Source organism: Stomoxys calcitrans, chromosome 5 (assembly GCF_963082655.1).
Source record: "Stomoxys calcitrans chromosome 5, idStoCalc2.1, whole genome shotgun sequence".
In the NCBI taxonomy this organism is placed as follows: Eukaryota; Metazoa; Arthropoda; class Insecta; order Diptera; family Muscidae; genus Stomoxys; species Stomoxys calcitrans.
The window spans coordinates 143,145,535-143,162,013 of NC_081556.1; the positions used below are offsets into that span (position 1 = coordinate 143,145,535).

General features: G+C 37.6%; 1 protein-coding gene across 3 annotated transcripts; it reads left to right on the forward strand.

The window, feature by feature from the left end:
* Nucleotides 1–6,786: 6,786 nt before the first annotated feature.
* On the forward strand, nt 6,787–15,408 carry LOC106094830 (cyclic GMP-AMP synthase-like receptor). 3 transcript variants are annotated; one of them, XM_059369357.1, is made up of 5 exons: nt 6,787–8,140; nt 11,631–11,840; nt 11,901–12,349; nt 15,013–15,215; nt 15,292–15,408. In XM_059369357.1, exons 1-5 carry the CDS (start codon nt 7,957–7,959, stop codon nt 15,335–15,337), a joined length of 1,092 nt encoding a protein of 363 aa, XP_059225340.1. In that variant the 5' UTR covers nt 6,787–7,956; the 3' UTR covers nt 15,338–15,408. The 3 variants fall into 3 exon arrangements, with proteins under 3 accessions (XP_059225340.1, XP_059225339.1, XP_059225341.1); XM_059369356.1 differs by having other exon boundaries at nt 11,631–12,349; XM_059369358.1 differs by lacking the exon at nt 15,292–15,408 and adding an exon at nt 12,463–12,508 and having other exon boundaries at nt 11,631–12,349; nt 15,013–15,083.
* The last annotated feature ends 1,071 nt before the right edge of the window (nt 15,409–16,479 follow it).

Here is a 16,479-nt window from a genome sequence, read left to right on the forward strand (position 1 = left end):
GAATAAAAAATTAGCGCGATAAACTTTCTTAACAGAGCACACATTTTGATAATAAAATTCAATAATTTGCAAGCGTTTTTCTTTTGTAAAACGATTCATGGTTAAATTTTAGGCCAAACTGAAGCTGTTTGACAGTGAAACAAAACACGAAACATGCGCAAGCTGTTGAAATCAGTGTTGGCGAAATACTGATTTCAATAGTCTATATTCCAAAGTAGAGGAGATAGTACACCACCTTGAGGTATTACTCTGCTGACCCATCGTTTTAGATCCACAGATCCTAAGCCTGCCGAAACGCATCTTTTAGCAAGTTTTTAATAAACTTTCTTATGATTGACGTCGATTTTACATTATTGAAAGTCCCTTCAATGTCAAGAAATGCTACCATTGTATAGTCCTTGACAGCGAGAGAGCCCCTTATGTAACCGACTTGGTCGTGAAGGTCTGTTTCAGTGGACTTGCCTTTAATATACAGGCATGTTGCTGTCGAGACAGGCAATCTCTAGGGATTTTTTCCCTAAAATATGTTTCTGTCAATCTCTCAAGAGTCTTCAGCATAAAAACTGACAGACTAATAGGAAGAAAATTTTTCGCCTTCGTGTGGTAATGTTTTCCTGCTGTCACAATGAAAATTGCCATTGTGTCCCTCCATCCACCAGGTATATATGACATGGTGATACAAGCACAGTATATCTCCCTAAGCCAAGGAACTAGTCCATCAGACACAACTTGTAATTCAACCGGTGATACATCATCAGGGCCTGGCGACTTAAAGGAATCGAAACTTCTTATCGCCTAAAGGAATTTGGTTCAGACACAATTTCTCCAATAACCTCCGACGAATGCATACCAGTGATAATCTCTTCTGGCGCCACGTTGTCAGTTGGAGAATTTTCTCTTATGCCACCGTAATAGGTCTTGGGGACAGAATCTTCCTTAGCCTAGACGTCTCAGATGTATCCTCTACGGAGCTGCAGAATTCCACCCAATCGGAGTCTATCTATTAGAAATTCCATCTAAACTTCGTTAAATTCGGTGCAAATATCTCAATTTGTTAAGTGAACCCTTATATGGGTGCTACTAACAAAAATTTCGTTCGATTCGTCCATGGTTTGATATACTTTACCATGCCGAGAAAACTTTACTTTTGCTAAATTTTAGACAAATTGGAACAAAACGAACGAAAATTATGGGTACATTAGTATGGGACCCATAAGGACCGCATTCGTATTTTATAAGCTTAAGATTTTTAATCTCGGGCATTAAATACTCCTTCTAGGAGCTGAAGATTTCGAATCTGGAGCCGAGTCTTTACGGTTGCAATAGATATAAAGATATAGTCCTATACAGCCTATTCTCAAACATAAGCGCTTAATGGATAAAACACACATTTGTTCCCAAATTACATAAAACTATTAAGCCGAATCTTACACTTAAAGGATGTTATTCCTAAAATTTTGCTTGGATATAAATAAATAATATAAATTTTGCCCACGAACATTCCACTAAGGAACAGGAGCAAACTTCTCACATATCAATGAGAGCAGTCCGATTCAAGTTTTAAGCTCAATGATAAGCGGCGTGCCGCAGTGCGACAACCTCTTTAGAGAGAAGCTTTAGTAGTACCTCTCAAATGTTACCAGCATTAGGAGGGGAAATCACCGCTGACGGGGTGCAAAGCAGCAAAGCAAAACTTGTATCTCTGTACAGCTTTCTTTTCGGCTATTCGACTTCAAAATCGATTTTTCGACTTTTTATTTATTGAAAGTCGAATCAAAACAGAAAAACCCGAAAATGTTGCAACCCTCAATGTGAATCCAATTGGAATACATGGAAAATGTTGTGTCTTTATCGGTATGGGGAAGACAAAGCAGAAACCCTCTCTTCTATTTCTCACCCTCTTTGATTATTATCACAGAGCGTAAGAAAGAAGATGATAATCTCCTACAACAACATTTGCTCTCTCTCTCTCCCTCTCCTTATAATTATTTGGAGCTATATCAAGTTATTGTCGAATTCGAACCATAATTGAATTGAATGTTGGAGACCATAGTAGAAGTCATTGTGTTAAATTTTAGCCAATTCGGATAAGAATTGCGACCTTTAAGGGCTCAAGAAATTCAAATCGGAACATTGGTTTATATGGGAGCTGTATCAGGCTATAGACCGATGCAGACCATATTTGACACGTAAGTTGAAGGTCATAAGAGAAGTCGTTGTACAAAATTTTAGCCAAATCGGATAAGAATTGCGCCCTCTAGAGGCCTAAGAAGTATAATCGAGACATCGGTTTATATGGGAACTTTATCGAGTTATAGACCGATTTGAACCAAATAAGCATATTAGTTGGAAGTCATTACAAAACACCTCATGCTAAATTTCAGCCAAATGGGATAAGAATTGCGCAAGATCCAAAATCAGTTTTTATGGCAGCTATATCAAAACATGGGCCGATATGGCCCATTTACAATCGCAATCGACCTACACTAATAAGAAGTATTTGTGCAAAATTTCAAGCGCCTAGCTTTACTCCTTCGAAAGTTAGCGTACTTTCGGCTTTAATTAGAGTTTGGATTGAATTGAAAAATGTTTGATATTTGGTGACGTCTCCCTTGTATGTAAAGACAGCAAAGCTACGCTTCCCAACTGAATTGACAAGAAATTTGACATCTTTCTTAGGAAAAAGAGCTCCAGATACCCGATATTACATTTGAATGGCTTTTAACTTAGTTTTTTTGTGTTGGATCTCTTGAATACTCTCCTTAGTTAATTTCTGTTCGCAAATTTTCATCATTCACTTTTTGGATTGTCCGCAAACCACATGTGTTTGCTACAAGTGCCCTGTTGTAAGACCCAAACCAGCGGCATTTCACAAGAGGAATATGATAGTACAATTTTCTCAAGAATGATGACATGTTTGGTTGCATCCATGATATATCTCATCCAATATATTGGTCCAAAACCTAGGTACGAAAACTAACCCCATACCATTATATTGAAACCTCCAGTTTTTATACCCACCACCGTAGGATAGGGGATAGATTCATTTAGTCATTCCGTTTGCAACACATCGAAATATCAATTTTCGACCCTACAAAGTATATATATACCGGATTGTAGTAAAATTCTAAGACGATTTAACGATGTCCGTGTGTGTGTCCGTCTATCCGTCTGTTGTAATCACTCTACAGCCTTCAAAAATTTAGATATTGAGCTGAAATTTGGTACAGATGCGTCTTTTTTTGATGCACGCTGGTTAAGCTCTTGAACGGGCCAAATCGGACCATACTTGGATATAGCTGCTATATAGACCGATTTTTCGATAAAGAGTCTAATGCCCATAAATGCTTTATTTTTTATCCGATTTCGTGGGTAGTTTAAGGCCTCCCGATATCTGACCCAAATATGGTTCAGATCGGACTATATTTAGATATATCTGCCGATAAAGGTTATATTTATTACTCGATTTCGCTGAAATTTCAAAGTGTTTTTTTTAAGCCTCCCGACATCTGACATAAATATGGTTCAGATCGGATTGTATTTAGATATAGCTGCCATATAGGCCGATCTCCCGATAAAGAGTCTAATGCCCATAAATGCTTTATTTTTTTATCCGATTTCGCTAAAATTTAAAACAGTGAGTTATCTGAAGCCTCCTGATACCTGACCAAAATATGGTTCAGATCTGACTATATTTAGATATAGCTGTCATGTAGACCCATCTCCCGATAAAGGGTCTGAAGCCCATAAAAGCTTTATTTTTTATCCGATTTCAATGAAATTTGAAATAATGAGTAGTTTTAGGCCACCCTACATCCGATCCAAATATGGTTTAGATCGGACTATCTTTAGATATAGCTGTCATATTGACCGATCTGCCGATAAGGGGTCTGAAGCCCATAAAAGCTTTGTTTATTACCCGATTTCGCTGAAATTTGAAACAGTGGATTTTTTAAGTCTAAAAAGCGCATTTATTATCCCATTTCGTTGAAATTTGACGCATTGACTTATGCAAGGCTTGTCGACATCCGTGTCCTTTATGGTTCAGATCCGTTTATATTTGGATATAACTGCCAAAAAATACCAATATTTTGTTCTACAACATTGAACAGTGACTTATATTTATTAGACCATTCAGTGTCCCTGCCGAATTTCGGTGCATAAGTTATCCAATATTCACTGGATTGTGACGAAAGGAGGTTTACATATATGCCCGAGATGGTGGGTATCCAAAGTTAATGACTTTTTACTTGTTACGCGCATTTTTCAGCAAATATCACAAATTTGAACTCAAAAGCGCAAATAACTTTTTCATGGAGGCACTCTACATGAGCTTTAGCAGAAGTCAATCTCCTAGCTATGCGTTAAACGGAAAGAAGGAGCAACTTTCTTGGACTATACGCATTCAAATTGGTGCGTCGGCGTAAACGGCGTATTATTTCTATAGTTTCTGGTTTACTAATGTATATTATTAGTTTTTCGGTTAGCATAATGATCCCTCTTTGGATTTTCGAATCAGATGATCCGTGTCCAGAAGAATGACATTTAGTTTTCAATGACATGATTTCATTTTAAACATGAACATGAAAGCGTTAATGGTCATTTTGTTTGCAACAGTCAATTAATTTCCATATATCCGAATAAGATTTTCCATCAGATACCAGGTTTTTTATCAAATGTTGGATTTTAATCCGTGAAGTGCTTTCCTTGTCACATTACAATGTAAAATGGTGAAAATTTTAACTGATTAATGTTTAGCGGTTACAAAGCATCATAACATTTGCCAATTTGTCTATTTGTACAATAAGAATAACGGGATTTGGTACAGAAGCGTCATGTTGTGCTATTATTTTGAATGCGGTAATATTAGCTAAAACACAAAAAAATTTATTAGAATATATAAACAATTGTCTACCTCCCTATAAAACTGAACACAACAAAAAATATTGTACACCATTATGCAGGTAACGTTACTGGTGCTATTATTTTGACCGGCACTGTATATACATTATGGGGTCTTAGACGAATATTTCGAGGTTTTACGAACGGACGCCATCGTAGCGCAGAGGTTAGCATGTCCGCCTATTACGCTGAACGCCTGGGTTCGAATCCTGGCGAGAACCTCATGAAAATGTTCAGCGGTGATTATCCTCTCCTAATGTTGGCGACATTTGGAAGGTACTACACCATTTGGTATGGTACAAAGAGGTGTTGCACTGCGGCACGCCGTTCCGACTCGGCTATAAAAAGGACGTCCCTTATCATTGAGCTTAAAATTGAATCGGACAGCAGTCATTGATTTGTGAGAAATTTGCCCCAGTTCCTTAATGGAATGTTCATGAGCAAATTTGCATTTTCCATTTCATTTCCATAGAGATGAGTGAATGCAAGAAGAAAGGCTGATTCAGATTTGAGTGAGTGCACGTGTACATTTTGCTTCAGACAAAGTATTTTTCTTGTCGTCTGCTTTCGTAGTACGAAATTCGTACGAAGGCAACGTGGTTGATTTGACAAAAGCATGGGTAAACACACATACTCACGCGGAGGTTTTTTTTTATATAAGCCAGACACAACAACGATTTGTGGGATCAGTTCATCTTTTGAAAATGACAGCGAGACACTTTCATATGACTCAGTGTGCAGCTAGTTATTTCCCATATCTCAATGTAGCGGCGATGAATTCGAGATACTACCAAGTACTGAATGGGAATTGTTTTTCAAAATTATTTACTCAACAGCAAATTGTGGGTTTTACTCTGTTTTACTCAGTGTCTCGCTCTTCAGTAGACTTGAAATACAACAATATGTGGATTCAGCGTTCACGATTTCAGTAAAAACAGTCAGCAATGAAGGGTCTGGTGCAGGCCTTTTATATGTATATACTTTATGGTGTCATATTAAGCAATATTTTGAATGAATGACTAGATTAGTATTAGTAGATTAGTAACGGAATGACTAGATTAGTATACCAACCATCCAATGGTGGTGGGTATAAAATCTGGTTTTTTATATCGTCCACCATAGTATGGTGGTATACTAACTTCGCTAATCTAAGATCTAAGATCCCATAAAGTATATATATTCTTGATCATTTTGACATTTTAAGTCGATCTAGCCATATCCGTCCGTCTGTGGAAAGCACGCTAACTTTCAAAGAAGTACAACTAGGCGCTTGAAACTTTGAACAAATACTTCATAATAGTGTAGGTCATTTAAACCGACCTGCCGATAATACCTCTTGAACTTCTAGAGTGCGCAATTATTATCCGTTTTGACTGAAATTTTGCACTACTTTTCTATGACCTCCAACAGATGTATTAAGTATGGTTCGAATCGGTCCAAAACCTAATTCAGCTCCGAATAAACCGATTTCCCCAATACACTTCTTGACCTTCTAGAGGTTGCAGTTATTAGCCGATATGGCTGAAATTTTGCATGTGGTGTTATCCCATGGCTCCCAACAACCGATTTGTCAAGTATAGTCCAAACCGGTTCATAACCTGATATAGCTCCCATATAAATCCATCTCCCGATTGCACTTCTTTAGCCCCTAAAGTTCATTCTAAGTTTTATTAAAAATGCATTTACTTTCTTTTAAAAATTCCGCAATTACTTTTTGGGCAACCCAATAACATACTGGCTTAGTAAGTAAATTTACGTCTTTCAAATTTCCAAAAATTTTAAAATTTTTTTTTTTAATTTCTTAAAAAAATTTATATTGCGGCAATATAATTGATCTAAGTAATGAGTATAAGAAATTTTATCACAACCGGACAAGGAATCGAGAACTATGATTTAATGGATCAAATGCCTTTTTGTGTGTATTTGAATCCAAAAATCGATATTTCAATCTTTTTGGATTATTCTAATCAATTAATGCCACACGCCACGCGTTTTTCGCTGGTACAAAAGATGCAAAATTATCTCAGCTCTTGTGGTAGTGGTTGTTTATCTGCTTCTTTACTCACTCAACTGGTGTTGGTTTAAATTCCTAGAAATATTCTGCTATAAAATCACTCAGAAAATGAACCGTTGCAGCATGGACTGCCTATCAACCTGAGTTGCCGTTTTGAACTTGGTCGGATGGATATACAATTTTCGAAAGTTGGTCGATTGGCCCTTCCAAAACTCAATTTTGGTAGATTCGGAAAGTTATCGTCAATTTCTTTTAATTCCATATGCATAATAACAACGTTCGACTAATACATATTGCAATTATGTGGACAATCTGCATCTTCTCAAAATTTTGCTCTTAGGGGATTTTCGCAATAATCGTTAAAGACTTCGCCAATGCGATCTTTACAATTTTCTTTTTTTTTTGCCCATGAACATTCCATTAACGAACAGGGGCAAACTTCTCACATATCAGGGAGTGCTGTCCATTGTATAACCGAGTACGAACGGAATGCCGCAGTGCGACAGCTCTCAAGGGAGAAGTTTAACATGGCATAGTCCCCCACAAATGTCGCCAGCATTTGGAGGAGATAAACACTGCTGATCATTTTTCCGATATTCTCACCAGGCGTTCAGCATTAAAGGGGGCATGCTAACCAGGGCTGCGGAGTCTAGCCCTCCACTCCGAACCCGGGTTGAGGTCTAAGTCGGAGTATTAAGCAGGAGTGGGAGAGCGGTTCGGAGTCAGGGCTAGCGTGCTCCTCTCCGACTCCGGCTCAATAGTTCGACTCAGGTCCCAAAAACTCGACTCTGATGCTAACATCTGCACTACGGTGGCCTCCTTTTGGCAAAATCTGGAACATGAATATGCCATGCTTATTTAAAAATTTTAAAATTTGTTTTTTTTTTCTTTAAAGAGAGCATAACCAGGCTTTTGAGTATATTGGAACGGAAACCCTAGACAATACATTCGGTTCGTCATAACATTTCTTTTGTTTTGCAACAAATGATTGCCTCAGTCTAGTAGTAAAAGCCGTCGTTGTCGTGAGCAATTCAAATAAGATGAGCGGAGATTTAAAACCCAATTTGGAAGCAATTCTGATTGACATCAATCATCATTTTATTAACATAGACAAATATCGGCAAGAGTATGCATTACATTTTCAAAAACTTAAAAATGTATTATTTGATAAACTCCGAAAAACAGAGCCTCTCAAATACTTGTTCAATGGCTATCTACTGGCAGGTGAGAATAACAATAACAACAACATTGAATTAACTGTAATTGCTGAGATACAAATTTCTGAGAATAAGAATATTAACCACGCTTGAACACCATTAAATTTTCAATTTTAAGGACTATGTGAAAAGTATCCAAAAAAAAACAAGTAAAAGCGTGCTAAGTTCGGCCGGACCGAATCTTATATACCCTCCACCATGGATCGCATTTGTCGAGTTGTTTTCCCGGCATCTCTTCTTAGGCTAAAAAGGATATAAGAAAAGAGTTGCTCTGCTATTAAAACCGATATCAAGATATGGTCCGGTTCGGACCACAATTAAATTATATGTTGGAGACCTGTGTAAAATTTCAGCCAATTCGTATAAGAATTGCGCCTATTGGGGCTCACAAAGTAAAATAGAGAGAACGATTTATATGGGATCTGTATCGGGCTATAGACCGATTCAGAACATAATAAACACGTTTGTTGATGGTCATGAGAGGATCCGTCGTACAAAATTTCAGGCATATCGGATAATAATTGCGACCTCTAGGGGTCAAGAAGTCAAGATCCCAGATCGGTTTATATGGCAGCTACATCAGGTTATGAACCGATTTGAACCTTATTTGACACAGTTGTTGAAAGTAAAAATAAAATACGTCATGCAAAATTTCAGCCAAATCGGATAGGAATTGCGGCCTCTAGAAGCTCAAGAAGTCAGTCTGTTTATATGACAGCTATATCAGGTTATGGACCGATTTCAACCATACTTGGCACAGTTGTTGGATATCATGACGAAATACTTCGTGCAAAAACTCATTCAAATCGGATAAGGATTGTGCCCTCTAGAGGCTCAAGAATTCAAGACCCAAGATCGGTTTATATGGCAGCTATATCAGGTTATGAACCGATTTAAACCATACTTGGCACAGTTGTTGGGTATCATAACAAAACACGTCGTGCGAAATTCCATTCCAATCGGATAAGAATTGCGCCCTCTAGAGGCTCAAGAATTCAAGACCCAAGAGCGGTTTATATGGCAGCTATATCAGGTTAGGGACCGATTTGAACCATACTTGGCACAGTTATTGGATATAATAACAAAACACGTCGTGCAAAATTTCATTTCAATCGGATAAGAATTGCGCACTCTAGAGGCTCAAGAAGTCAAGACCCAAGATCGGTTTATATGGCAGCTATATCAGGTTATGAACCGATTTCAACCATACTTGGCACAGTTCTTGGATATCATAAGAAAACACGTCGTGCAAAATTTCAATCCAATCGGATAAGAATTGCACACTCTATAGGCTCAAGAAGTCAAGACCCTAGATCGGTTTATATGGCAGCTATATTAAAACATGGACCGATATGGCCCATTTACAATACCAACCGACCTACACTAATAAGAAGTATTTGTGCAAAATTTCAAGCGGCTAGCTTTACTCCTTCGGAAGTTAGCGTGCTTTCGACAGACAGACGGACGGACATGGCTAGATCGACATAAAATGTCGCGACGATCAAGAATATATATACTTTATGGGGTCTCAGACGAATATTTCGAGTAGTTACAAACAGAATGACGAAATTAGTATACCCCCATCTTATGGTGGAGGGTATAAAAACGCAAAGTGAATAAAATATTAGTGATATTTTAGTTATTATTATACATTATATAAAAAAGAAGGAGATTAACGCCTTCTCTGAGAATGGCAAAATCCGCATCGTTTGGGTGCCGGACCATAACGGAGTAAGGGGAAATGAAAGGGCAGAGGATTTGGCGGTGAAGGCCAGAGGACTGCCGTCAATAAACTTGGTTAACCCGAAGCCTTTCGGGTCGACGCAGTCCGAGTTAAGGGAGTGGGCGACGAATGCGCATACAACATTGTGGAAAAGCGAAGCGGTCAGTAGGACGGCGAAAATCCTATGGGGGTGATCCAGATCCTGAGAAGAAGAGGCTATTACTGAAAGGAAGTAAGAAGGAGGTCAGTATAGCTACTGGTATCTTAACGGGACACATAGGACTACGAGCTCACTTATGTAAAATCGGTGCGGCAAGTGATGGCATGTGGGGAAGATGTTGAAACGTTGGAGCATTTCCTTTGTCATTGCCAGGCTTTCGCGTCTAACAGACACCGGCACTTAGGTGGAGACACAATACCAGACATGAAACAACTTAGGGGGGTGGTATTGAAAACAATTAAGGATTTTACAAGTAGCACGGAATTCCTATCTTAAAATTTTGTTTTCAGAGGTTACTTTATAGTTTTTAGAACGCACAAGCCGATTACTGTCTTAGGTGTATGTCCATAGTGACATGGGGTGGGTTAATATTTGCATCCTCTTTTCAACCTAACCATATAAAAAATCTTAAATTTCCAGGAGAAATTTTATTTTTATAATAAATGGTTTTTGTGTGATTTGGTGTTCTGAGAAGATAATCCACAAATTGTATTTTCATAGCAACTTGGTGAAAATTTTAATATTCATAGAAAATTTAATCGAAATTAGATTTTTATGACAAATTTCTATGAAATTTGATTTTTACAGAAAATTTTGTCGAAATTGAAAAATCGTCAAAATTTGATTCTCAAAATTTTTTAAAAAGGTTTTGTGAAATTTTAATTTTTAAAACTAAAAAAAAAATGACACCGAATGTAGGCAATATTGTACGCAAATTAAAGGAAATTTGCTGCAGAACTCGAATGCAAATGCAAATTTTGCCCATGAACATTCCACTAAGGAACAGGAGCAAACTTCTCACATATCAATGAGTGCAGTCCGATTCAAGTTTAAATTCAGTGATAAGGGCCCTCCTTTTTATAGCCGAGTCCGAACGGCGTGACGCAGTGCGACACCTCTTTGGAGAGAAGTTTTACATGGCATAGTACCTCACAAATGTTGCCAGCATTAGGAGGGGAAAACCACCACTGAAAAATTTTTTCTGAAGGTCTCGCCAGGATTCGAACCCAGGCGTTCAGCGTCGTAGGCGGACATGCTAAGTTGGTTTACATGGCATAGTACCTCACAAATGTTGCCAGCATTAGGAGGGGAAAACCACCACTGAAAAATTTTTTTCTGATGGTCTCGCCAGGATTCGAACCCAGGCGTTCAGCGTCGTAGGCGGACATGCTAAGTTGGTTTAACCAGACATGCGGAGATGCTGTCAGTTCAAAAGAGGTGGCATTCAGAAACTAGCGCTTGGATAAAAATGCCAGTACTGAACTGCTGCGCAAGCAGGCAAGATCTTCGTGTGCCAATGTGCTTAGGAGCGAAAATTTTCTTTACGAACAGCATCTGTGTACTAAGGTTCTTGTGTATAAATTTCTTTGATATAAGCAAGGCCACACCCCCTCCTCTTCTATCAGGGCGATCGTTTCTACAAACAAGTACTTTAAGCAACTATTAAATACTTTCGCAAAGATTCCTAAACGCGCATGCCATTTAAATATATTTAAAATTTTTTTTTTAAATTTCCTTTAATATGTGACAATTTATACTTTTCTCTTCCCATAGGAAGCTGTGGAGATAATTTGAAAATCACATTACCAAATGAATTCGATATGATTTTTCAAATTAAATTTCCCGAAAATGGGCTTATAGATGTCGTAAAAGATCCCGGCATCCCTGGAAATATTTATTTGGACTTTACCAAAGTATTGCGAAAAATTCGCAATGAAAAACAACACGCCACCATATATCGACACATGAACAATTGGCTAAATGGTAAAAATTATTTAATAATTGAAAAATTTCAATCATATTTGCAAGGCCTATTCGCAAAAGCATTGGAGGAAATTATTGGTAGTGGATATTTTTGCCAAACAAAACTATCCTACTCACGTCAAGGACCCGCCCATACCATTAAAGTCAATGTAGATGAATCGTTTTCTTACTCTGTGGACTTTGTGCCTGGCATAATTTTGGACGGACAACAAAGTGTATTGCGCACAAAGAATGAAGACCAGTGGGAATGTATTCCCAAACCCATTTTTTATTCAAAGAGTCACCAAAACGTCTCATTCCGATCGTCTTTTGTTAATCGAGAAAAAAAACTTCTAAAACGTAAGGAAAATTTAAAAAATACTCTGCGCTTTATAAAGAAGTTTCGAGATGCCCACTCAAATATGGGCAATATGAAAAGTTATTACATCAAGATGGTGTTTCTATGGAAGGCTGTGGAAGTGAAAGGAACAAATTATTGGCAGAAATCATTGACGCAAATACTACTTGATGTAAGTATGTGAAAGAAATCTAAATAACGATTACTTTTAGGTAGTACTGAATTTTAACAATTATCTTTTATATAAAAATAATATTTGTCGGTTTGTTTGTTTGTTTCGTCTAGATTCAAAAACGGCTGAACCGATTACCATGAAATTTTCACAGATTGTGTAGGTTGGTCTTGAATGAGACATATCAATATAAATTTTTGATATCGGAAAGGGGGCGGACCCTCCCCCTTACCCCATAAGTACATTAAAGTGCACCGATCAGGAGTAGAGTAAGAATGTCATATCAAAAACTGGATCCAAGTAACTGGGTGGCCGCTCTAACCCCAAAACACCCTACAATAGGTTTAATGGACGAGCATGACAGTATGGGACTCAAATGAAAGGTATTCGGGAGTAGATTACGTATATAGTCAAGAAAAAGGAATAGGCTTTATAATTTGTTGATATTGAAAGGGGGGCGGACCCTCCCCCTTTACCCCAAAAACACCACCCAAAATCAAAAGTGGCCCGGTAGGGCAATATGGATATCAAATGAAAGGTATTGAAGAGTAGAATACGAATATGGTATTAAAAACTGGGTCCAAGTACGCAGGAAGTTGCCCTAACTCCAAAACTTTTAAAAACAAATTGAACGTCCATATCAATATGGGGCTGAAATTAAAGGTATTCGGGAGTAGATTACCCAATCGCCCCCAAAACGCTCCAAATGGGCATTTGACCCATCATAACTATATGAAACTTGGACTGATTTTCTTAAAATATTTACAGATTATGTAGGTTGGTTGGTCTGGAAGGAAACATAAGTTATATAATTTTTATGTACCGGAATGTGGCGGAACCTCCCCCTTACCCAAAATCAAAAGTGTACTGACAGACACAATATGGGTATCAAGTGAAGGTTAGCGGAGACTAGAAAACGAATATCGTATTAAATTTTGCGTCCAAGAACCCAGCGAGCCGCACCAACCTCTAAACAGATATCTTCGACGTTCTTATCAATATGGGACCCAAATGAAAAGTAGTGGATTACAAATATGGATCCAAGTAATAGGTGGTCGCCCCACCCCAAATACCCTCAAATGGGCATATCAGCCGACCATGGCTATAAGGGATTCAAATGAAAGATATTTGGGAGTAGATATTTGGGTCCAAGAACCCAGCGAGCCGCACCAATCTCACAACTCCTCTAAACAGATATCTTCGACGTTCCTATCAATATGAGACCCAAATGAAAAGTAGTGGATTACAAATATGAATCCAAGTAATAGGAGGTCACCCCACTGCCCAAATACCCTCAAATGGCCATATCAGCCGACCATGGCTATAAGGGATTCAAATGAAAGATATTTGGGGACATTAAAATTTGCGTTCAAGTCTAGGTGGCGTTTTCCTTCTAAAAATACCTAAAATAGGTTAATTGACCAATTATGACAATACGGGACTCATATGAAAGGTGTTTTTGAGAGTAGAAAATAAATTTGATATCCAATTTTGGAGCCAAGTGTTTGGGGGTAAGCCCTAAGTCACCCCCTAAATTGAACTAATATAGCAATATGGAACTCAAGTCAACGGTATTCAAGAGTAAAGAACGAATTTGATATCTATTTTCAGGCCAAATGGTTCATACTTACCGACCATGGCAATATGGGACATAAACTGAAGGGATTTGGGAGTGGAGCACGAATTTGATATCCATATTTGAGTCGAAATGTCTGCCCTAAAAAGCACTTCCCATGACCCTAATATTCCAAAATACCAGATATCGGATATTGGTAATGTGATTCGTTCGAAATTTTTTTACACTCTCACTGTCACCAAAAACAAAACATTGTTGGGATCGGGTGCCGCCCAAAACCCGCCAAATGGGTATATAGACCAATCACGACAGTATAGAGCCTTGTGTTTGGGGAGCCGCCGCACCCCAGAATACCTCCTTATTATATAAAAGCTATTTGGGTATTGAAATTGATTGATTTTCGGGAAATTGATATTCATTTTCGGAACAAAGACCACTCCACCCTCAAACACAACTTATTTACCTATTTAGCCATTATGTGGCTCATAAGAAATGTTTTTGAAAGTAGAGCACGAATCTTATATTTACTGTAATAACCAAGTGACCACCCTCGAAATACCTCCTAAACCAGAAATATTTACCAATACGGTAATATAGGCTTCAAAAGAAAGGAATTTAGGTTTAGAGTAAAAATTTGCCCAGTAATCGAGCAGGGGAAAATTTCTCACACATCAATGAGTGTGAGACCTTTTTTATAGTCAAGTCCAAACGGCGTGCCGCAGTGCGACACATCTTTGGCAAACATCTTTTACATGACCATGCATGGCAATGTACCTCAAATGTCCCCTCTTAATGGATAACCACAGCTTTCAGTTTTTTCCAATGTTCTCGCCAGGATTCAGCGTCATAGGCGGATATCCATATTCAGGGCGAAGTGTCCTCACCCAAAAAAGATATTAGAGAGTTAAAGAAGGCTCAGCGGAGCGGGCCCGGTTCGGCTAGTATAAAATGCCTTTAGAGATTTAACAAAGAAAAAACAACCATTTCTAGTTATTGTGTATAAACAAAATTAAACTCATAAGCAAAGGTTGTGATACTAAAGATGTAATACAGTTGCTCCATCACATATGATCTCTTTACTTTGCAGATGTTTGCTTCCCTGGAATCATGCTTACGTGAGAAAACGCTAAAGTTCTTCTGGGATCCACAATTAAATATGTTTGACAAGTTGTCATCTGCTCAATTGCAGAATATGTTAATATGTGTAGCTAGTGGCAGAAAGCTTTTGGAAGAGGCTGCCTTGAATCTTACTATGCCACTTCAAACACGTGTGTATGAAGCATTTGGTTGGTATGTAAAATGTTGTTGAGTTAAAGTTAAACAAAAATGATTCCTATAAACTCTTATACAAATTTACTACTTTTAGTGACATCAATCAATGTACGCCATTAAAAAATACCGCTGTCAATTGAGTACTCGTATTCCAGACAATACAATGGAAACGAAACTATTTGAAAAAAATAAACAAATATTTTACAAACAATTCTTCAGTGCCCATTAATTCTTTAAAGTGTTTTATCATAAATAATAACAAATTTGAATATTCAGAGAAAACAGTTGTTGTTCAAATCTGCAAATCGACAAATATGAAATTATATTTCAAACCATTTCCAAGAACACATATTTAATTAATAAACGTTTAAATAAGGGCACAGTATACATACAGTAAATTATATGTGATAAGATTTTTTATTCAAAAACAGTAAGGAAAGGCAAAAGTCGGGCGATGCCGACTTTGAGAGCTATGTCTAATTCTGAAATAATTTTGATGGACATCGCCGGATGTATTCAGATGGGTTGTTAAACAATTCGTATCACATTTTAAGCAAATATGTTCAAACTGTAATAACTACGGTTCACAAATGACAACATTATTTGCAAATTACCCAAAATTTGACGAACATATATATGGGAGCTATATGTAATTCTTAACCAATTTCGAAAAAATTTCTCAGATAATGTGCTACTCATCGAGAAAAGCGTTGAGCAAAATTTTGGCAAGATTGGTCAAAAAATGCGATTGCAATGGCTCTAGAAGTGAAAATCGGGCGATATACATATATGACAGCTATATCAAAATCTGAACCAATTTCTATGAAATTCATCTATAATGTCGAGAGCCAAGAGAAAGTCCTTGCTGCCATATTTCGAGAGAATCGATTAACAAATGACCATTTGATTGCAATATTACTGCAAATCGGAAGAACATATATATGGGAGCTATGTTTAAATCTGAACCGATTTCGAGCAAATTTTATAGACATTGTGGAAGTCGTCGAGAAAAGCGTTGTACAAAATTTTGGAAAGATTGGTCAGTAAATGCGCTTGCAGTGGCTCTAGGAGTGAAAATCAGGCGATATATATATATGAGAGCTATATCTAAATCTGAACCAATTTCTATGAAATTCACCAGTAACGTCGAGAGTCAAGAGAAAATTCTTCCTAACAAATTTCAAGAGAATCGGTTAACAAATGACAATTTTATTGCATTATTACTGCCAAACCGACGAACATATATATGGGAGCTATATCCAAATATGAACCGATTTACATG